General features: G+C 39.2%; 1 protein-coding gene across 3 annotated transcripts in view; it reads right to left on the bottom strand.

The window, feature by feature from the left end:
* The window catches only part of UBE2E3 (ubiquitin conjugating enzyme E2 E3), a 94,537-nt gene extending 71,150 nt beyond the window's left edge, over positions 1–23,387 (bottom strand). The window contains exons 1-3 of one of the 3 annotated variants that reach the window (XM_018065310.1): positions 22,998–23,387; positions 21,752–21,970; positions 19,930–19,980 (exon numbers count right to left, since the gene is read on the bottom strand). In XM_018065310.1, the coding sequence (XP_017920799.1) occupies positions 19,930–19,980; positions 21,752–21,945 (245 nt within the window). In that variant the 5' untranslated portion in view covers positions 21,946–21,970; positions 22,998–23,387. Of the gene's footprint in view, positions 1–19,929; positions 19,981–21,751; positions 21,971–22,412; positions 22,568–22,596; positions 22,733–22,997 lie in introns of those variants that run through there. The other 2 variants (XM_018065316.1, XM_013968525.2) reach the window with 2 other exon arrangements.

Raw genomic sequence — 24,981 nt, 5'->3', positions numbered from 1 at the left:
CAAGAAGCAGCAGCCTTGGTTTTCACTGTATAAGATACATAGATAAGGGAAACCCGAACAAACTTTTTCGCCAGCCCCATACACTCACCCTTGCTTTAAAGGGAGAATGACATTCTAACATGTATACTATCATGTAAGAATTGACTCGCCAGTCTATGTCTGATGCAGGATACATAATGCTTGGAGCTGGTGCATGGGGATGACCCAGAGAGATGTTATGGGGAGGGAGGTGGGTGGGGGGTTCATGTTTGGGAACACATGTAAAAATTAAAGATTTTAAAATTTTTAAAAAAATAAATAAATAAAATAAAATTAAAAAAAAAAGAAACACATATGACACAAGGCAAAATAGGTATCAATGTAAAGTACTGAGCATATACCTTTTACTATTTGAAAAAAAAAAATAAATCAAAGTCAACTCCCGATATGAAAAAAGTAAAAAAAAAAAAAAAAAGGTGTTAATGTAAAAAATTAAACTCATAACAAATGACATTTCAACTTAGAAGGGCAATAAAAATACATTTTAAGTACTCTGTAACCTCCTTACTAAATAAACTCCTCCACCTAGGAATCCTAACTAAATCAAATATGCTTCCTGTTACAAAAGTGATATTCAAGCCAATACAGTATACTAACACATATATATGGAATTTAGAAAGATGGTAACGATAACCCTGTATGCGAGACAGCAAAAGAGACGGATGTATAGAACACTTTTGGACTCTGTGGGAGAGGGAGAGGGTGGGATAATTTGGGAGAATGGCATTGAAACATGTATAATATCATATAAGAAACGAATCGCCAGTCTAGGTTCGATGCAGGATACAGGATGCTGGGGGCTGGTGCACTGGGATGACCCAGAGGGATGGTATGGGGAGGGAGGTGGGAGGGGTGTTCAGGATTGGGAACTCCTGTACATCCGTGGTGGATTCATGTTGATGTATGGCAAAACCAACACAATATTGTAAAGTAAAATAAAGTAAAATTAAAAAAAAAAAAGATAAACTCCCCATTCTCAAAAAGATCCCTTCTCAAGCAAAAAGTATGCACATACTAACATAAGACAGCAATAGTGAAGAATCACAGGCAGCAAGATATATTTCAAGGCAGAATCCCTTGGAAAACAGCCTGTATTTATACACTGGGTACTGAGCTTTCTTTAGGACCTTTCACATCTAATTACCTCCAGCCAAGAAGGGTTTTTAATCTTCCTTTTACAAAGTGGGGTGTGCCCCAGTTCTTGAAATCTATGCACAATAAAAAGTGGTGAGAGGGAGTAAAAGACAAGTAAACCCACGACAGATAGAAAGACATGGCAAACATTCTAAATCCACGCTGCCCAATACAGTAGCCATTAGTTATATGTGGCTATTAAGTACTGACAAAGTGGCTAGTCTGAACTACGCTGGAAGTGTAAAACACAGACCGAATTTAAAAGATACAGCATATATCATTTACATGTTGAAATAATAATTTTATATATCTGCATTAATATAAACTTCAAAATTAATTTCACATTGCTTTTTAATTATTAGTATTGCTACTAGAAAATTGAAAATTACATTTGTAGCCTGCATTACATTTTTATTGGACAGCACTGTTCTAAGTCATAGCTTTTAAATCGGAGTTTAGAGCATTTTCTTCATTTGAAACCATTCCTAAAAGAGATAAGCATCTGCCGATTTACATAACCTACATTTCCTGTCACACCTCCATACTTCTCATACAATCTCTCAGGACTTGTTAATACCAGTGAACAATACAAATCAGAGTAAACATATTAATATATAATATAGATTACACTTGAACATTATGCTGTTACTAATACATTAGTGCTTTGTAACGCACACATTAAAACAGAAATCCATTAATACAAATCCAATTCAAGAAGTGGTTAATAAGCCAATCATAAAGTCAACCTAATTCCTAGAATTTTATTCACCAGCTAGGTATGGAAGGCCACATGTGGTTCCAGCTAATGACAACTGGGCTTCTATGATACTGTAATTAATGCCTGTTGCTTGTGATATTCAAAGCCTTTGAATCCCCAAAGTGCAACAGCTAGAAAATTACAGCTTCCTTGTAAACTTCCATTATTAAAACACAAAGACTTAAGACAAATATCACTTTTTCTAGTCACTGGATATACAAAAGTGAGACGAGCACTGTCCTACTAGAAGGTTAAAAAGGTAAAATTATAAAATTTCCTCATTCATATTTGAAAGTAATATATTAATAGGTTTGAAGGATGAACTGCATCCAGATCATTTCCCCCTAGAACTATCCATTTGTCGATTAGTTCTAAGTTTCTTTAACCACTACAATTCACATTACGGGCTCATCTGCTACACCTCTAAACACCAACCCCTCCTTTCAACACTGCAGAGATTTCCTACTGCCACTGCAGGTCAGGATCCTTACCTTCAGTTGAGTCTCATCAGGCTAATCTCTATTTTCTTCTCTACTTTTCTGCCTACTTCATTCCATTGTGCTTGAACAAACCTACTTTTATCTGGTGCTGCTTTAACCCACCCCTTCTCCAAATCTTCTCTTTTATTGTATTTCTACTTCCTGTTCCCCCACACATTCATAATGGGGAAAGAGATTTACACGACTCAAGACAAAACACGATTTTATTTTTCTTTTCCCCAGCTATTTAAGAAGCTCTTTAAATTCAACTTTCAACATGCAAGCTCTCAACTTTCAAAAGGGTATAAAGTTATTTCTCATCCAACTATCTTTCCTGAATAAGTAACATATGTTTCTTCATACTAATTTACATTAAATGCAATAATTCATTTCTAAAACTCTGAAGTTTGGAAAGAACTCTGTGGTCCCCAAACTTCATGAAATGTTCCTCCTGAAAGGTTATGCATTAAGTATTTTCCTGCAGGCTTTCAGCACATCTTTGAAGCAGCCCAAAAGGGCTTCCCAGGTGACTCAGTGGTAAAGAATCTGCCTGCCAACACTGAAGACACAGGAGACATGGTTTGATCCCTGGGTCAGGAAGATCCCCTGGAGGAGTAAATGGCAACCCACTTCAGTATTCTTGTTTGGGAAACCCCGTGGACAGAGGAGCCTGGCAGGCTAGTCCCTGGGGTCATGAAGAGCTGGACACAACTGACGGACTGAGCATGCACGCGTGCACAAGGAGGCAAGCCCTCTAACAACGTTTCTAGTTTTCGCTTCTTTAAGAGCTTAAGCTCGTATCTTTCACCTAACCATTGTAAACCTTGCTTTGTATCAGTATGATTTCTACTTTTGATATTTTTATTACTGATATGATCTCTTTATGAATAAATACCTAGCCTGTAATGCTGAGGTAAACATTTTCCCTGTGTGTTTAAAGTTTCATTCCTTTTCACAGCACAAAAGTTTTTACTTAACATACTGTAATTTCAATCATCTCCTTTACACTTTTGCTAATGGATTCAAAATTAATCCTTATAAATCAACTATACTTCAACAAATTAAAAAAAAAAAAAGGAAGTTAATTTTCAGGTCTAATCACAGCCACTGCACTATATAGCCCCAGAGCTTTCCATTTATCCTAAATACAGAGTAGTACAGTGTGAATGGTCCCCCTGGAGTGGTACAACGTGGATGTTCTGGTTCAACCACCAATACAGATGCCCATTTTCCAAAGTAAAAACAGTTTGACTTTTCATGACATATTTAAGATTTTCACCCATCTGGAGCTTATGAAGTTGTGATTGACAATTTAAAAAATCACGACTCATTTATCCGAACTTCACTTAGTAAGTAATTGTAATTTCATGTTTTGGAAAGTTTAACAGATTTTTTTAAGGTATCTGTTAAACTCACTGTCAATCTGAGTGTCTGTTCAACAACACTTTAAAAAATACATATATATATATCCCGTGTGCCAGAAACTGGGCTAAATGCGGATAATGAAGATTGCAAAAGATGATCGCTGAACAAAAAAAATCTTAGTCTTACCAGAGAAATAAGTCAATTACCATGCTGTGTATTTTCTTATTCTGTTCTACTCATCATTGCTGTTTGTGGACTAGCACTATTTTTTGTTACACTAATTGGTTCTAATACTTCATTTTATCAGAATGTCCTTTCATAAACACACCTGTTTATTTTTCCATAAAACTACTACTTACCATTACATGTAACATATAAGTTATATAATATCTAGCTCACTAAAAAGAAAAAAAAAAGATGAAATTGCATTATTATCCGCATTCTGAGGAGTTAGATAACTTGCTCAAAACCTCACAGTTAATTTGCGGAGCTGGGACTTGAACTCATATTTGTCTAACTGCAAAGCCTTTTACCTGGGTCAGCTGGACTCCCTGGCGATATACAAGGACAGTGTGAGCTTGCCTCCTCTGTGTTGGGGGCAAGGCGCTGGGGTGGTGGTGATCCAGCTCTGCTTTTCCAGTACGGAACTTTGTATTATAGTCACAGTTAGTTACCTAATTACAATTCAGGTACCTTGGTTCCCCTCACTCCTAAATTTAAAAGAACGGTTCACAAGTATTTTCAACAAATAGAATATTGGCTTTTTGTTAATGGGGAGCATATTTTATTTTTTTAAGGAAGAACTCTCTTCTACCTCACTGAGAATCAGTTAAAATACACCAGATGGTGCTCAACATCACAAATGAAGGCAAATCCAAACTACCATGAGATGCCACTTCACACCCACTGGAATGGCTCTCATAAACAAACAGAAATTAAGTATGGCAAGGATGTGGAGAAATTTGAGCCCTCATACATTATTGGTGAGACAGTAAAGTGGCAAAGACTTTGTGAAAGCAGTTTGCCAAGTGCAAGACATCGCAGTTTCACTCCTAGGAATACCCTAAAGAACTCAAAACATATTTAAACAAATGCCTGGACACACAAGGCCAGAAACACTGTTCACAACAGGCGAAATGTTCAAACAACCAAAACGTCCATAACTGATGAGTGGAGAAAATGTACCAAGTGCTTTTATTTCATATCGTGTGTTTCTTTTTCAAAAAACTGAATTACAGTTGATATAAAATATTCTATAAATTAAAGGTGTACGATACAGTAACTGACGATTTTTGAAGGCTATATACTCCATGTACAGGTTTAAATGCTGGCCATATTCCCTGCATGCACAATACATCCTTACAGCTCGTTTCACAGCTCGTACCTCTTGACCCCCTACCCTTGCTGCCCCTGCTCCGTAGCCATTCATTTGTTCCCCATTACCAGTCAGGCTGTTTCTTTTCCTTGCTTTGGTTATGTCACACTATGCATTTCTTGAAATGCTCAATAACTTTTCCTCTTTAGCCTACTGTTGTGATGTCAGAGGGCTGGGAACATTCTTCAGTTTTGCAACAAACTTCCTTTATTTGAGGGGTACTGAAAGTGAAAGCGAAAGTTGCTCAGCGGTGTCTGACTCTTTGAGACCCCATGGAGGCTACCCAGCCCATGGTATTCTCCAGGCCAGAATACTGGCGTGGGTAGCCTCTTCCCTCTCCAGGGTATTCTCTTCTAATAAGTGAATTCTACCGGTTTTTATAATTTTAATACTCTGTTCATCAATGAAATTAGAGCACTGTCATTTTGGCAGTATTGGTGTCATTTAGATATTTGCCTCCAAACACGTCTAAGGTAGTTTATCTTCTTTTCCTGTGCCCTAACCAGGGTAAACAGATGCCATTTGGAGGTTTAAAACATCTTACGTACAAATCTACAGAGAAATTTATTAAAAGTATCAAGTATTTTTTAATTTTAAATTTTTTTAAGTTTTTTTCTAAAACAATCTAATCCATGTTTTCAAATGAATCATCCTCTGTCAATTAGTTTAAGGGGCTGCTGTTGAAGTTTTTTCCTTTTTTAAAGTAAAAACACCTAGTAAGATTTAGGGATGTCTCTGGTACTTTTAGCTCAAGGTATCTTCCTCCAAAGTTGTAACTTACCAAGTTCTGATTTACTTCTAGTTTCAGCTGTTTGCATTAAAACGTCATGCCCTCATTAAGTCACTAGCTACACACACATACATACACACATGGCCCTGATTTTGCACACGCCTCCCACAGGCTTTATTAATCTCTTGCACTATGACACAGCAATCGAAAGTATAGAGGGTACTTACATTAAGAAACAGCCAGTCACTAAAAATCAAGAACACGATCTTAACTGTTCTCCTCTAGCCTCATAGATTAAATGGTATTTCACTATCTCCTCTGCCCCTTCCCAATTCTCCTCATTCCAACAATGACCCTAAGCCTCAGAGCACCACTTCTCAAAAACACTGATTAGAGTGCAGCTAGTACCTAATACTAAGACATGCTTCTCAAAATGCACATTCTCAGAACACCCTTGGACCAAGAATTAGAATCTCTGCTTTGGATAAGGGCTGATTACAAAAAATCTCCTGATTCACCAAGTCTAACCAGAACACCACCCACATATACACTATCAGGGTGAAGGTGACCCTGCAATTTATCATACTAACTGGGGTATTTCTGAAAGTGAAAGGAAATGCCACTGACAATGACACTAAGACAAAAGATAAAAGCCAGGATGTACGGTCAAACTAGGTTCCTGTGTTACGCCGCACCTTTGAAAACGTGGCTAGTTTCAGTACTACTTTCAACTTAGGAGCTCACGAACACTGTCCTGAAGTGCAGTACAAGAGTATTACACTAAGAGTTGAAAATATAAAGAAACGCAAGATCCACACCCAGTCCTGGTGCCCGGTTCAGCTGGGAAGAAAGGGGATGTGACAAGAGGCGCGAAGCACCAGAGAATAAATCCAAGTCTCTCAAAAGACAGAGGTGCACCAAAAGCTTTACAAGATGTAGGATTTAAAATGGGTCTTAAAGGAGCACTATTGATTGGTGGGTGAAAATCACTCGAGACCTTGAGAAGCTAAACAAAGATGCAGAGCCTAGAAGCCCCTGTTATGGCCAGGGGATGGGAAGCAGACCACTTCTGCTGGAGCCCAGCCTTTATACATAACAGAAGATAAAGATAAGTTAGGAACCAAATGAAGAACATTTTGATGGACACCCACTAAAATTCCTGAGGGAATTCCATGATCAAAAAGCAGCTGTGGGACTTCCCTGATGGTCCAGTGGTTAAAAACCTGCCTGCCAACGCAGGGGACAGGGGTTCGATCCCTGGTTTGGGAAGATTTCACATGCAGCAGGGCACCTAAGTCTGTGGGCTACAAGTCCTGAGCTGGAGCTCTGGAGCCAGCCAGTTGCAACTACTGAAGACCGCACGCCCTAGAGCCCAGGCACCACAACAAGAGAAGTTACCACAGTGAGAAGCCCGCACACCGCGCCTGCAGAGTAGCCCCCATTCACCGCAACTAGAGAGAGCAAAGAGTGCCCAGGGGAGATGAGAAGGGAAAAAAAGAAACGAGGGTGAAAAAAGAATACACACTACACCAGCACATTCACGCCATACATTTCTAAAAGGAAATAATAATAAATGGAAAGAAGAGTCATTAGGAGAAAGAAGAAACACCTCAGGAATGCCAACAAGAAGCTGAAAGTAAAGAAATGTAAGAAGGCAGGCACTTGAAAATAAATCGAAAATAAGTCACATGAAGAAAACACTGGCAGCTAGATTATCAAATAGCCTTAGAAGTAAAATAGAAGAGGAAAAGACAGATTACAAAAAGATGAAAGAAATACAAAAAAAGACAGAAAAGTGGGAGACATGGCTCAGTAAACTAAACATAAATGGGCAGACAGATAGTGGATAAGAAAAGATGACAGAATTAAATGGGCTTTAAAAAAAAAAAAAACCCCTCAGAAACAGCATGAGGCTAATAATTAGAGACACAAGATAAATGAAAAGGCCCAGTTTGAGGCAATGGGCTAGCAGAAAAATCCCATTTTTATTTTCAGATTTTCCTGTAAATAAAACTAAACTCACTAATAATAAAAAGATCAAAAGAATATGTAAAGAAACGTATTTGCCAGAGAATGTGTATAGGTACATGTTAAGATCATACAAAAAGCTTAAATTTAGTATAAGATTTCAGAGTTTAGGGGAAATATCAAAAAGTAAAATGCTACAGGAAGAAAATAATTTTTGCATAAAAAACAATTTCATATGTAGTAAAATCATACATATTTGGTCATAAGGGATTTTACATAAGAAATCTATTACAAATTATACATTACTGGAAGCAATGCCACACAACAATATTTTTATTAGAATCCTATGATTGGACACCATTACAGTGTGGGATCTAGAGCAGTAATTTGCAACTGGAAGTGTCCATCCTTTCCCGCTGCTGTCGTTCAGTCTCTAAGTTGTCTCCGACTCTTTGTGACCCCATGCAGCATGCCAGGCTTCCCTGTCCTTCATTATCTCCCAGAGTTTGCTCAAATTCATGCCCACTGAGTTGGTGATGCCAGCCAACCATCTCATCCTCTGTTACCCCCTTCTCCTCCTGCCTGCAATCCTTCCCAGCATCAAGGCCTTTTCCAGTGAGTTGATTTCTTCCCATCAGGTGGCCAAAGTATCAGAGCATCAGTCCTTCCAATGAATATTCAGGGGTGATTTCCTTTAGGATTGACTGGTTTGATCTCCTTGCAGTCCAAGGGACTCTCAAGAGTCTTCTCCAGTGCCACAGTCCACAAGCATGAATTATTTGGCTATGAGCCTCCTTTATGGTCCAACTCTCACATCTTTACACGACTACTGGAAAAACCATAGCTTTGACTACACAGACCTTTGTCAGCCAAGTGATGTCTCTGCTTTTTAATACGCTGCCTAGGTGTGTCATAGCTTTCCTTCCAAAGAGCAGACGTCTTTTAACTTCATGGTCGCAGTCACCCCCTGGACATTTGGAGAAGGGAGCAGCAGCTGCATCCTGGGGCCCACAGTAACTGGGAGAGGCCCTGCCAGCATGAAGCCCAAAAGCGCTCAGTGTCTTCTAAAGAAAGCACGTGCTGCTGCGCACCAAGTCGCTCCAGTTGTGTCTGACTCTGTCCAACCCCACGGACTGCAGCCCACCGAGATCCTCTGTCTGCAGGATTTTCCGGGCAAGAATACTCGAGTGGGTTGCCATTTCCTTTTCTAAGGGATCTCCCTGGATCTCTTACATCTCCTGCGTTAGCAGGCATGTTCTTTACCACTAGTGCCACCTGGGAAGCCCAAGGCAAAGCACAATGCAGTCCAAAATGCCGAAGGGGACGCTGGTAAGAAACACTGTAGATGGACAGAGAACGTTGCTTTTCTTGTAGATTTAGATAAAATAAAGTTCATTTTCTTGTGATTAATTTGATTCTGATAAAGGTCTCTGCATTCCACCTTAATCTATTTTAATTCAGAACTTAAAAACAGACATATAGTTCTAATATAAGAATTTTAGTTACTAAGACATTGATTATCCCTTCACAAATTAAGATATGGTGAGGAGAACATCTTATGTTTAAAGCGACAGCTTCAAGAAGTATTCAAAAAAAAAAAAAGTATTCAGTTTCCAAAATAATACCTAGGGCAATGGCTGAGTTGAATAACAGGCCTTTGCATTATGTTACCACCAAATATGTCCAGGCAACTTTTATGCATGCAAAGTCTCCTAACAGTGGCCATATACCGAAGGACTGCAATTGAATGAAAGAAAACAAATACAAGTTCACGAATCAGAAAAGGATAGGTAACCAACTCACTATTTTGAAAAGGAGGAAAAAAATTAATCTGATAAACAAGAGGAAGAATTACGCACTTACTCTGCCTTCACTATGGAACTTACCAGACTGGTAACCAAATAGAAGATGTGGGCAAGTTTCTGTTTAGACAAGTATTCCAGTAGCTACCAGCATCACAAAAAGACAACCAGATTTTTAGGTGTTTCCTGAAGAAATAGTTCACTACCACCTATGAAGCAGTTTTGTCAAAAGAAAAAAAGAGGGGGGGATGGTAATCAATCCTGAATATTAACAAGCCTACTGACCTAACTCCCAAATTTACAGGAAACACTGAACAAAAAGATACTAAACTTAGCCATCAGAGTGCAACAAGCAAAATCTAGACTTAAAAACTCAGCCCTGTTTCATTTAAATAATCTGCAAAAATGAAAAAGGGAAAGACAAAAACAAAAACAGAAAGAAATTAAAGATTGGATGATATATAAAACACATCAACCAATTACAATGTGTCTATTCGGACACTGATTCCAATTACCTTTGAAGAAGGAAGGTAGACAATTCTTAAGACATTTGTAAATTTGAACATGACTGATTTAAGAATTTTGGTATTTTTAGATGTGTTAGTGATACTGGGTTAAGTTAAAAGTCTTTATCTTTTGGAAATGCACCTGAAATATCTGTTCTTTAAAAATGCAGATTAAATGATGTCTGAGATTTGCTTCAGCATGATATAGGAGGGTGAAATGATTGGGGTTATAGGTGACATAAGATTGGCTCAGAGTTGTTAACAATTGAAACTAGGTGAAGGCTACATGGCTATTTATCACACTAGCCTGTTTACTTCTGTAGATGTTCCAAGTTCTCCATAATAAAAGTTAATTTTAAAAAATTAAGAAACCTTAGCAGGAGGGAAAAGCAATCATTTGCAACATGTTTATTTAGGGTTTATAAAAGAAAATGAATACTTAGCATAGTCCTCTAATGGATATGGGGATATAAAGCATCTGGGAGGATGTAACAGAGAGGTCTTTAAAAATTTTAAACAGACACTAGTGTAAATAAAATAAAGAAAATCTAAAGGTGCACTAGTTAAAACTGTCATTGAATTCCACGTGGTCACATGCATCTAAAGTTGCTCAAACCATTCAAATGCTGCCTTTTTCCCTCTTTGTGATTGAAGGTAAATTTACTACAAGTATATATATTACAAATCCAACAAATATCACCAATCTCCTTAGAAACAAGTGTGAAACAAAAAGAAAACCGTAAAGCCAAGGCCTTAAGATGCCCTCTAAATTTTGTTGTTACTACTGTTTAAATTGAGAAGACTACAGAAAGCAGCAGGAAGCCATAAAAAACATGTAGCCACAATCTTCTGAGATGGATTCTCTTGGGGACCCTAAATAAATGGATTCTTGACCTACTAAAATTTAATGTAAAAAAATGGTCCATTTGTAAAGGACCCATAAGATTGTAAATGGCAAACACACTACAAATAACCACCCTTAGAAAGGGAATGAATGGTGTTTATAAAAAGCAAGTCCCATGGATGTAAAGGGAGAATCATCATGATGATTTATAAGTAAAGGAAAATAAAATAAAAAGGTAACAAAATTCATGTTTCCCTAGGCCCTTCACTCAGACCAAAATATGTGGAGCTATACTCCCAAAAGCAATTTCAGACTAGAGATGTCTTTATTTTTCCCCAGACAAGCTAGAAGTTAAACAGAATGACAAAGTATATTTACTCTGGGACAGTGAAGCAGGAAAGAAACTTCAGACTGGCAGAACTGGTCCAGATCCCTCCAAAATAGGCCGAGAAAAAGAGAGGTAGATTTAAAGTCATTCCTTTGCTAAGGAGCTACAAGTCAGAAAACAAAGATCTGCCTTCTCTGTTATGATCATCTTCATTCCCTGACCTTCTTCCTTACAAGGAAAGAGAGAAGAGAGCTGAGCTGGCAACTTGGGGAATGCTCCCTAAAAAAGAAAATGATTCTGTCTGAATGATTAAAAAAAAAAAAAAACAACAAAACACTAATGCAAGCCTAGCACCCCCAAGGCAAAAAAGAAAACTCTTCTTTCTCCAATTCACCAACTGAACCTCACTTGCCAGGTTCTAAAACCAAAGAGTATGCTGGATCCTTCAAGAGACTATAAGCAAACAGATGGGATACACTCACACTAAGAACGCACCTACAGACCATGAAAACAGCTCTGAATGCTTTTACCAGATTTCTCAACCAGCAGTGTACAGAAGCAAGTGCTTACATTTACATCAAAACTAAGCCTAGATTTTTGCCCTGGAGCTGTTATGTATATATATGCACTACATGTGTGACAACTCTCAGATTACCTTTTGAAACCTTAACAAGAATGATACTTCATAGAATTGTTTTGGGAATTAAATAAAACAGCATATTAATAGACACTATAGTATGGAAATCCAGTAGAGTATCAGGCTGGGTGCTCAATTATTTCCTCTTTCCTTTTCTGAAGTGAGAATGAAAGTTGCCTATTCATGAACCACATACACTTTGTACAAAATATAGGCAGAGAAATTTCTCTCTAAATATCCATATGCTCCCCAACATTTTCCACCTTGAGGTCATGTGATTAAATCCGTATCTTACTTTCAGACCAATGTACTTACAGACAGCACATGACCCTCTAGTTATCCTGCCTGGACATGTTGAAAATGGCAGAGCTACAAGTTAGTTGTAAGCTGCACAGACCCCAGCCAACACATGGAAGAGCCACCCAGGAGTCCAACATTTATATGTTGAAGTTAATGCAACACAAAACAGCTTAGCAAAATTTAATGTCTCCTTTTATAGCCTAACTGCACTCAAATGCATACATAAAGACGGCAAGTCCTATGCTTAGGTATCATAGGATTCCCCAGTGGTTCAGTGGTAAAGAATCTGCCTACAATGCAGGAGGCCTAGGTTTGATCCCTAGGTGGGGAAAATCCCCTGGAGAAGGAAATGGTAGCCCACACCAGTATTCCTGCCTGGGAAATCCCATGGACAGAGGAGCCTATAGTCCATGGAGTCTCAAAAGAGTCAGACACAACTGAAGCAACTTAGTAGGCATGCATGCTTAGGTATTAGAGGTATCTTTCTTTCTGTGTAATTTGGTATGCCCAGAATGAACAGAATAATTGAGAGAGAATACTGATAGCAAAGCAGAAAAGTAATCCAACATACACAGAATAACTTAGAAACTGATGCTTATAGTTTCACCTCAAAAGAAAAGGAGAAAAAAACTCTAAAATCAAGAATCTAAACTCTTTTAATCACAGGTTAGACAATTAAAAAAAAAAAAAAAAAGCAACGCTCCAAAAATAAAAGCTGAGAAACTAAAAACAGCTATGAGGAAACAGGTAAAAGAAAGAAAAGCAGAACAAGACTTTAAATACCCGTGCACCATGTAGTGAAACAGCTGGCGTCACCTGCCACTGTCACGGCAGTAGTACAGGGCCACGGCTGCCCACCCACATTCTGGAATATCCCAAAAGCTCTAAAAATCAAAGACTGAAAAATAATTTGGCAGCAACACCAAACATGAACTAACCTGAAACTATCTGTAGTGCCGATGTATCCCACTTAGTGAGAGCATTCGTACAGTGTGGGTGTAGAAATATGAATGTGTTTGATTATGGAGTGCTGACCCGGATCCCACTGGCAGTGTTATATAAACTACATCACATTCCCTTTCTAAAACCTGAAAACTTTCACATTCTGAAATGTTACTGGCCCCACAGGTTAGAAATAAAGGACTGGGGACTTGTAACAATAATAGGATAATCTCTGCATTGTCTTAATGATAAAAATCAAGATCAGATGAACAGCATGGCTTTCTAAACCGTTTGCAGTTCAATGTACTGAATCAAACTGAATTTTGATGATTTCCCAATGGTTATTTACACTCGATGATACTTCAGTATTTCTAGTAGCATACAGATATAACCAGCCTAAACCTAAAAAATGAAGAGGGTATAATGAACTAGTAGGGAACTAGTTAATTAATTTAAAATATTGCTGTAAGTATTTCTGGCCTCAGTAGACCATAATTTAAAAGGTACTCAACATAGCCATTCCTGTAGGTTCACATTAAAAAAAAAAAAAAAAAGACATGTATCAGATAGTAAACTACAGCACAAGAGTAGGGGAAGATGGGGATACCAGCTCTGAGGAAAGTACAGGAGAATGTATATTCACTAGGCATCACTACTGAGATAGGAAAATAATAATAAATGAACTACATAAAACTTAAAGAGGCAAAGGTATTGGAGTTAACATCTACAGCAGGATTTCTCAACCTCTACCGACATTTTAGGCCAGATAAAATCTTTGTTGGAGGGGGTGACCTAGGCATTACAGGGTATTTAAGAGCATCCCTGACCTCTCTCTATTCACTAAATTATTAATAGCAGCTCCTCTTCCCCAGTTGTGAAAAGTCTCTAGGCGTTGCCAATTGTTCCACAGGACAACTGGAGTGGGGTGTGAGAATAAGAAGGCAAAAATCGCCCCCAGATGAGAACTGGAGAAAGAGAAATATTAAAGATTTAAAGATGTTTCTTCTTCTAGATTCTAAAATGCCAAATAAGCTACCCTGTTAGAGCAGTATAGAAAGGGGAAAGAAATCTTTCTAGTTCTCTAGATCTACAGGTGGTTTTATTCTGTTTTTAATCTTAATTTTATATGAAAGACGAGAATCCACTGGAGCACCCCTGTACTCTAAGGAACAATGACTTGTTGATCTTCTTATAACTAAACATATCCATCTGTTGTTACAGCTACTCATTCAAGGATGGAATAAGGTACCAGCTGGTTAGCTATAGAAAAGAACAAAACAATCTGAGTCTTGCATGCAGCTGCAAAGTAACCACGTAACTTTTTAAATGCACAGTTTTCACCCACTTTCTGATTACATTATCTGCACTGAACTTAACAGATCCCTAATAAAAATGTGACCTGTTGAGGGGGAAAATATTATTTTCAATTATACCATTCCTTTGGAAAAACTTTTCAGTCACAAAGTACCGAATCTTTCTGCTACACCAGCATGTATGAGGGAAATAACTAGCTTCACTGCAAACCAATTTCTTTTTAATAATACAAATGGTAGCCAAACACCTCTGAACAATCATATTAAAAATAACAATTATGGGGACTTCCCCAGTGGTTCAGTGGTTAAGACTCTGCCTTCCAATGCAGAGTGTGCAAGTTCAATCTTTGGTTGAGAAACTAAGATCTCATATGCTTCAGTGTGAAGCCAAAAATTAAAACACACACAATTATGAAAAAGTAAAGAACATATGGGATACTTCATAGATCTCTAATCCAAAGTCATTATTTTGTCTAGAATTTCTATTTCTGTCAATTTGACAGACCAATTGGAAAACACCTTCAGTCAGAGTAGTTCTGTTCTTATCTATTTTACAAACTGAGCATCCAACCAAGATTTAATTTTTATAAAAAGGCCATTACAGGATTTTTTTCAAGAGTTGAAAACAAAAGGGCTAGATGATTAATGAAACAATTTTGTTTTATGAAATGGCATACCTTCACATAGCACATTTCGGTTAACATAAACAACAATCAAATGTATACATAAAAAAGAAAAAGCAATCTATCCATATGTGTGGGAGGATTTAAAACCATTATATAAGCAACCAATCTATGTAGATTCACATGTCACTTTCATGACCTGCCTTTATATGTCAACTAGAGAAAGCTTCCAAAATCTCTCCTTAGATCACAGTGAAGGAAAGAATGCTATGTTCAGATAACTAGCAAATTATATCAATTCAGAATCAATTTTATAAAATTATTGATATAATCTCATTCTCAGTGGAATACTAAAAGGGAAAACATATCACCACTATTTAAAAGTAGTTTATTATAATCCACTGGACAGAGCATTCTCTGCTGAATTAGGTTTCATTAACCATTAGCATATTTCTTTAAAGAGGATATACTATTTGTTCAACCGTGTCCAGTGTTCCTAGGTTTATTTTCTTTTTTACTCAAGTTCCAAGGAACTGCTTTTAACTAGCTGCCTGACATTCCCAATAGGTGCAGAGCTGATTAAGATAAAATTATTCCGATAGCTGGATGCTGATGCACTGGAGAAAATGCCACCAAAAGTGAAGGCATACTGCTAAGCTAGCTCTTTAACCACGCCTCAACCACTTTATTGACGCAATTCACATTAAGGAATTTCTAAACATATAAATTCATCTAATCTTCACAACAAATTTATAAAGGGGGTATAATTTTAATCTCTTATTACAGAGATGAGAAACAGAAAGACAGGAATATTCCATAGCTTATCTAAGGCAACACAGCTATTAAGTGCCAGAGCAGGGGCTTGTACTCAGTCCAGCTCAAGTACCAGTTATTCCAAACCTTAAAATACATTCAATCCATCTGGAAATCTAGTTGAAATTCAGATCCTGATTCAGTACTTTTGCAGGGCGGGTAGGCAAGATTCTACATTTCTAAAAGATTCTACAGTTCTAAAATCTCACCTGTGATGCAGATGCTACTGGTCTGAAGACCACCCCTGAGCACCAAAGTTCTATCTTGCCTAGAAATGGTGCAAGGCGGTAGTAATCCGCAAAAGGAGGCAGAGCTCATCCACAGACAGTTGGCTTATGAGTAAATCAGGGCTTCCCAACTACTGGTTTAAAACTTAATTGCTTTTGTTCATTTTTTAGAAAGAAGGAAATGAGCAAAATTTGCAAGCATCATAGCACCCACTTTCAGGTTTTCGTATGTTAATACAATAACTTGGTACTGTAACGCCTCCCTCTCAATAAGGCCTTTCTAACATCCAAAAACTATTTACAATGTCCCTGAATGTCTACTTTAATATAGGTTCAACCTGAACATATTAAAGGATATTTTTAGAGCATATTTTTGTACTGTCTCAGATATGAAAAGAATTAAAGAGACTGAGTTAAAAATCCAGCACCTTTCTAAAGTTCCACCACCTGTCAAGTCCTGAGAGGACACCCTCTGGGGAACAGATGGAACATAAATGTCTTATAGCACATCACTCAATTCTACTTAATAACTTTCTCTAAAACAGGTAAGGAACTGCACATAATACCATCTCCCTTCATTCTCACTGGCACATCAACTCTTCACACTCTAATCTAGAATAAAGAATACAAATTGAAGCCACTAAGTGTTATATCTGTAAATGCTTTGGCCTAAAGCATTCCAATACCTGAAAATTGAAATGCCATCGAATCACTGGAAATAACATTTTATCACACGTTTATACTATCAGGAAAAGAAATATCAATACTACCCAAATATATTCAGATAGGTTTAAAGCCACACACTTAATTGGATAATTAAGTCTATCCTATTATCACCCTGGGTGTATACATATTTGACACAGCTATATAAATAACTAAAAAATATTTTATTAATTAAACATAGGAAAAGATTTAAGAAAAAATCTTAAGTCAGTAATTTTGATTTTGTTGTGTTTTCTTGTGTTTCATTCAAGTTTTCTTTTCAATGTACACAGACATACTTTACATTCTTCTCTGAAAAATTAAATGTATCACATACTTTGACAAGCTTGTAAAAATCATATTCAAAACCATAATGGAATTCTGATTAATTAACTACACGTGAAAGTCAAAATAATTAGGTTTCATAGATTTCAGACAATATGAATTCACATATTTTCTAGAATTTATTAATAGAGTCCCACTATTAATTATAACATAAATTAACAAATCTAAACTGTACAATCACCATAAAGCTAAAATTCTCACCTGTGAATTACAAGAACACCACGAATACGTATTTGACACAAAGGTAAAAATACAAATTTTAAATTAGCTGTCAAAAATCCTAAAAATATCTCCAGTAACCCTTACTATTCCAAATTCCCGCTCAAGAACAAGACCTAGATGTTCTTCCACCCAAAAGAATCTGAAGACTTACAGAAAAACACATAAAAATATGTGAATGTTTCACTTGTCCAGCATACGAAAGAAGACTGTCCCTAAACTAATAAAAACAAAAACAACTACCCCAGTCTCCTACTAAGACTGATGTTTTCTCGTTTTTTTTTTCCCCTCTATTAATCACTCACACAGTCACAAAAGAACTCATACATTAAAAAAAGCAGAGAACTGAACAGTGTCATTTGCGGCAGTTGACAGTGATCACAAGTTGTGAGGAGAGAAAGCACAGATGATGTACGTATGCCAAGTTACTGCTCAATGAGCAAGCCCAAAGGATCACCAGTGCACCAGTCTAATCACTAAATGTGAAGCATTATTTCATGGACTGAAAGGAAATCTGGTATATGAAGAGAAAAATAAAAGCAAATTAAACTAAACTTTCTATCTCTAAGACAGACTATACTTCCTCTACAATAATCGTCAGTGACCTTGTGGAAACATTCCTGGGTTAAACAGGCAGAGTACATTTCTTCAGCAACTGCAACATATTGTTCTCAGGGCATCCAGCACGTGTCTATTGGGCTTACTAGATTCACACACGAACACTATTTAATAGTTTGTGCCATTTGCAGAAAATCAACAAAAACCTTTAAAAAATGTTTGACCTCATATGCAATTTTAAAACAATAAAGACTTTTAAACCGATAGATCTTTACATGTTCTATAATGAGAAATACCAGAATACACTCTCCATGTTAAGTAATTCTTCCAGAGAGCAAATTTAACCTGACCTCCTTAAATGGCTACAGATTTGACACACCATTTAGAAGCCTGAAAGGAAATACTGATTTATTTATTCTCTAAAGCAGTGCTGTTCAACAGAAATACAACATGAGCCATATATGTAATTTTAAATTGTCTAGTAACCGTATTAAAACAGGAAAAAAGAATTTAAAAACGTTTTACATACCGTAATAACCCAAACCCAACGTATCAAAATATCAGTATTTCAACATGTAATAAATATTTTTTGAAAATCAGTAAAAATATTTTGCATTCTTTTCTTCATATTGTTTTCAAATTCTGATGTGTATTTTACACTTACAGAACATCTCATTTTGGACTACAACCGAAGCGCTCAATAGCCACAAGTGGTTAGTGGCTACATTACTGGACAGCACAGATAGCTCCTAAGTACTACTTTGATATCTGACATACTACTATCTGTTTAAAATTAGCTTACATTCATGTTTCCATTTTGAATTGAAATGTCTGATTATAAATATTAATATAAGCAAATAAACATCAGATCACCTTATCAGAGGACCCAGTTAACATACACAATAAGAAGCGGTTGGATTACATCCTATTATATCTCAAGTAGATTTCAGAAATAGGTCTGATCACCACTAGTGAACACCACTTGTAGAAAAATATAGGTAAGACAAGAAAACACTTTCATATCAAACTGTAACACTGCTTTATTTCTAGTAGCCATTCTGGTTTCTGAGTACCTATCTCCATGCAAATTATCTACAAGACAGTTTTTCTAAGTTTGATGAATTTTAGAAGTCATACAGTCACAGATGAAAAACTGAGTGCAAAGAGGAATTTAAAAAATGTTTCAGGGAAAAAATTACAAACCAGTTACTTTTAATGCACCTTATACCAACCAACAATCTTAAATCATTCTACATGAGTTTCACTGAAATGACTTCTTCCCACAAATTCCAACTCATTCACTGTCTTTTATACACATATTTCTAGTGCCAAAAATACTAAGGATTTTCCCAAGTAATTAAACCATCTGATTAAAATGTAAATAATTCCAACAATGCATTCTCTAGAAAACAGCAACTAAAACCATTAGCTTAGCACATAAACTCTGTCCTAAAGGCAAGTTACTGAATAAATCAAACAGAAATAACTATACTCCTGTTTACTGCATTCACATTTTTGTATCACCACATTCAGCAATTTCTAAATTTGGAAGGTCAGTTCAGACTGCACACAAGCAGTAACTTTAAAGCTTAGCAAAATTTTAGAAGTTTCTGCAATATACTTCTGAATAAACACACTACAGAACTATTACAACAGAATAAAAATCAGCACCGTTCATACTAATCCCAGCAAGAAGCAAAAATCAATATATTCATAAGTTCAAAATGTATGAGACACTCTAAAAAGGTTTTTTTCCTCCCAAATTTATTTGATTCACCCAAGGCAATTTTTTGTTCAATCCACTTGCAAAGCTGAAAGAAGCAAATGTAGCCTCTTCTGCAGCACAAATATCCAACAACGATACATGAATCTCTGGATATTTTTCCACAGTTTGAAATTAAAACAACACCATTTGTTTCTTACCTGCAGTTAGGAGGAGGATCAAGGGTTATTTCAGCTAGCTCCTTCTGAATTCTGTTAGTGAAATGAGAGCAGACAAAAAGGATTTGAGAGTCTACAGAATAACCGGGGAATTACACTGCCCTCTACCACCATGCAGTTAAATGCAAGGCTGGCTTCGCCCTCAGTAATGCTAACATGGCTGCTCCCTCTTTGTTCTCAGAGGCATAACCCAAATCCCTTAACAGAAACTTCGCAGCTTTTTTTCTCACTTGCTACTGTAAGTAAGGAAGACATTCACACCTGATTTGAGAACTAGCCCTCCACTTGTACTCAGAAAAGGATGTAAAATGTATTTTAAAGCACTTTTTACCAGATAAATTCTCTTTTCAAGCTTATATGCAAATGAGACAACAAGGGAGGAGGGAAAGCACTAGAATATTTGACAATGACTCCAAGACACTTTACCAAGGTAAAAACGAACAAGCTACTGCAAGTGCACACTAATAATTCTGACAATATTTTACCTGTCAGAAAAAAGTTTGAAATTTACAAATATTCTTACCAGTGAAAAACTTTCAAACAATTCTGATATTTGTATTTAAGTAAATCTGTTTCCCCTGACCTTAAGTACAGCACTTAAATTTAATAAATTTGGGAGAAAAGATAGACAGCCTTGAGGTAAGAGAAAAAAGAGCAGTTCTTATTTTATTCAAATTTACAATGCTTTCAAAACTTAAGATATGTTTAGTATGTTCATCAACAAGATTGTAAGAAACTGAGAAGGATTTTAAATTATCTCATGGACTGCTGTTATTTCATAAAATATTCTAGTTATTAACACTTGATTATTGATACAATAGAGGTGAAAATCCACAGACTATCACTAACAGAACGCCAACATTTGATCAGCTTTTATATTTTCTTTTTCTTTTGGTTGAGATCAACAAAAATCAATAAAATGTCGATATCGGCTAATGCTATAGGAACACCTGATGTGTAATTACTAAAATTCACAGGTATTCACTTACTACTACCATTGATTGGAGTCCCACTGACAGCATCTTTTTTTTTCACTATCACAGAAATATAAATCAACAGAAAACAAATGATCTTTCACTTATATCCAACAAAATATGCTTCTCCTGCTGTTGAGTATTAACATGTCAAGCATATCCACAAATTTTAGAGTGAAGAGGCGTAATGGCAAACTTCTCAATCACCAAGTGCCACCTAACATGTAAACGGCTACTTTTCAGTTTTACCTACTCTCACAAGGACACGGAGGTATGACCATAGCTTAATTAGAAAAAGTAAAACCTGAGATGAATGACTTAAGGTCACGCTTGTAAAAACTGAAAACACACTTGAAGTACAATTTTAAAATCTGCCTTCAAATACAGCCAAGGCCCCGACTTTAAAAATTTTCTAGCAAACATGACCATTTCTGATCATTAAGTTTCATGAAGAGAGGCACTGATCTCTCCAAGTGTCACCTTCAATGAAGATGAATATTACTGATAAAAAGACAACATCCTCAAATGTACCAGCTAATCTGGGATCACCAAATTTTCCTTGCCAACTCCTGAATCTGTCAGATGTTACTCCAGTCTCTACTCAAGGACACTCTCTGAAGTTACCAAAGCACAGAACAAGTTTGCTTAAAAGTCTCATTCCAGGGAGGTGGCTTATATACCACCTAAGCAGAATGACAACTCATTCAAGTCCAGACAAAACCGACAGCCAAGGAAATATTTTTGAACTATTGCTGCTGATGTTAAATCAACAAAAGCGTCCATTTGGAAGACAAACTGACAACGTGCTTAATCCTTTTTTCACACGTTACCTTTTAGCACTAGTGGATAATTTAGCAGTGGTTTTGCTAGAGAGTTTGGTGTTTTTCTTCTGCTGGGTGGCAGAAGGTTTTCTTTCTTCTTGTTCTTCAGGCTCTGGAGCGGCGGGGTCTCGCTGGTCTGCATCTGAACTACCACTGCTGGTGCTGGGGCTCTCATCATCGGACCTCTGCCGATCACTGGACATCTTGGTGAAGTTATTTCTTGGAAAACTTTTCAGGAAAAAACGGGGAAAGAAAGGAAATGTAAGTCTAAAGAAATAAACCAATAGCATTTTCTTCTCTTAATCTTCACCTAAAATCGTGTTTTAGTGAAAATGCTTCAAAAGTGTTCACACTTATCTCATCGTACAGCAAGGTTACAGGGGAGGTGATGTGTCTCACAACGGCAGCGTTCAGGGATTTACCGAACTCAAGTTAGAAAACCCACTCACATTTTTTTCCATCCCTTGGACAATCTATCAATTGTCTACTTTCTCAGAAGGCATGAAACAGATTTGCCAGGGAACTTAGGGAACGAGCATTAATAACATATGACACGGTGTAAATAACAGATCTCGCTGAAAAATGTTAAAAAGTCACTAATAACGTCTAAATATTTACACACTGACATTGGTCAAAGCTACCAAATTCCTTTTCCGAGAGGAAAACATACCCTGTTAATCGCCCATATGCTTATTTAAGGTGGTGATTCCTCCTCTGTGCACGTAAGCCTTTAAATACAACACTTAGGAATTTTAAAAATCAACTAACAAGCTGTTCTGGCCACGGCCAGCAGCGAAGATTCATCCGGCCAAGACCAAGCTGCCACCCTGGGAAAAGCACAATTCAAACTGCACCTTCTGCAAAGCTCCCCATGCCATCAAGGTTCCTCGCTCAATTTTTACATCACGGACCGACATTTTGTCCAAAATAACAACAAAAAAAAATTTTCAGAGCAAAAACAAACAAACAAAGCCTCAAGAAGTGCAACAAATTTCCGCGCCCGCCGAGGCGAGCCGCGGCCGGCGGCGGCCACGCAGCTCGGCGGCCCTTTGTGGGGAGGGCCGCGCGGGGGCCGCGGGCAGCGCTCGCCGCGCCGGGCGCCAAGTGATGCGAGCAGCCCGGCCGGCCCCGCGGCGGCTCGCGGACACCGGCGGCGCGGGCGCCCGGCGCGAACAAAGCTGCCCGCCCCCGCCCCCTCCCCCACCGCCGCCGCCCCGGCCGCCCCCCACGCGGCCCCCCGGCCCCGCCGCCTTACCTCGGCCGCCCGCCCGGCCCGCTCGCGCGCCGCTACGGTGTGGGGGAGGGAGAGAGAAAAAAACCCTTCCTTAAGGAAATGGAGGCAGCTGGGGGGGGGAAAGGGGGGGGAGGGAAAAAAAGAAGCCGAGGAGGCTCTGGCCGGGGAGTGTGGAACATTGAAAGTCGGAGGGGGTTGTGCAGTGCCGGGCTCCGGCCGGAGGGTGGCGCCGCCCAGCGCCTTCGGAAAAAAGGGGGGGTGGGAGCCCGGCTGGGCGAGGGCGCGAGCTCCCGGCGAGGCTGAGGGGACGCGGGAGACCCCCGCGCGCTGTGGCCTCCCGCCGCCGCCGCCCGGCTCGGCTCCTCCCGGCCGCGCAGTCAGCAAGTTCCGAGGCGAGCGCGGGGGGAGGGGCGGGCGCGGCGACGGCGCGCGCTCTCGCTCGCTGCTTGCCTGGCGGAGGGGCGCGCGCCGCCGGCGGCCGGCGGGCGCGAGCTGCTCCCGCGCGCTCCTGCGCGCTCCCGCGCGGTCTCTCCGCGCCTCCCTTCACCCGGGGGGCGCACGCGTCCGCCCGCGCGCGGCCCGGACAAAGAGCGCGGCGGGGACCCGGCGGACTGGCCCCTGCCGCCCTTGGCCGCGGAGCCCTTGCCGGAGAAGGCGGGGGCGCGGGCGCCGTCTCGCGGGGCCGCTGTGCCGCGGGGTGGCTTCCGGCCTGAGCCCGCCTCCGGAGCGAGGCTGCCCATTGCACTACCCGCCCCCACTGGCTGGAGCTGGGGTCATGCCCGGGCTGGCCCACTCCCCTCTTCCAACGCACTGGCCAGCGTAGTCCACGGGGTCCCCGTGCCTGGGCAAGGGCCTGGGGCGCGTGGCCGGTAGTCCCCCACTGCCCTGGAAGATTGGAGACTAATGGGTGTCGTTGACGAGGCCAGGTACGGAGGCAGAGGAAAGCTGCCACCTGCCCCTCTTGAGAGCTCAGGGGGCAAGATGAGGTCTTGGACACTGAGGGAAGAAAAAAGGATTTCGAGACCAGGTGGCCAGCCTCTGTTTGTCTTTGGCCCTCGGCCTTCCAAAGAGAAAGTTCCTATGGATGCTTTCAAAACTTAAAAATTCAAAACGATTAAAGTGAAGGGGAACGTAAGGAGGGTTCATACCTGATGCTTTGCTGGGTGCTCTTCTGATGTGCATGCTAGATACCAGTTGTGGAGAGCGAAACCCCTAAGTGGCACTGGGTCAGAATGTCCACACAGAAAAGCTGCAGATGGGGGATAGTGAAGGTTAGTCTTGTTCTGTCATTCTGTCTCCAGGTGGACTCTGCAGCTTTTGCCCCAGGAGACAAAGTGGCCAGAAGTACAGACACTTCCTGTTTGCAGCCCAGACCTTCTCCAGCTCCTGAGAACTTGCTCCAGTGATGGAGCCCCAAAGGAATTTGTGGATTCCTCTCCCACAAGTGTCAGGGGCAGGGGTGCTGGGAGAATGTGGAGTTCACAGAGAATGGCAGAGTCATAACAGATGAAATAGAATTAAAGGAAGAAAGAAAAAAAGGCTGAGTGAGCCAATATGCTTATTTTTCCTCCAAATAGAAAAGTTTTGGTACAGGATTGCTTACAATTCTAATGAGTAAGTTACATTTCTGTGATTTTTCCTAAGACACAATCATTCAGTGCACATTTTGGAGGTCTATGCCCCAGGTGTTGGACTGCAAAATTCAGTTCAACTACTGCATGACTAAAGCCACATCTCTCTACTATGTATTAGAAGCAACCAATCCAGAAGGGGAACAGGTAATTAAAGTGCACCAGGTTGGTTAGAAGGAAGGACACTAGTCAGAACGAATGTGAAGTCTCAGATGTTGAAGACAGAGCGCAGTGTGTGTGTTGACAAGCAGTTTGATTGGGCTGGATTAAAGTGTACTTGTGGAAAGAGCTTGTTAGTGAGAATACCAGCAGAAGGTTCTCCCAACTTTTACACTGCTAGCAAAAGCCAGCCAATTTGGAGTTTGGATTTTTGT

This window comes from Capra hircus, chromosome 2 (genome assembly GCF_001704415.2).
Source record: "Capra hircus breed San Clemente chromosome 2, ASM170441v1, whole genome shotgun sequence".
NCBI classification, from domain to species: Eukaryota; Metazoa; Chordata; class Mammalia; order Artiodactyla; family Bovidae; genus Capra; species Capra hircus.
Note: the sequence above shows the minus strand (reverse complement) of the source record. Positions and strands in the feature narration are given on the sequence as shown.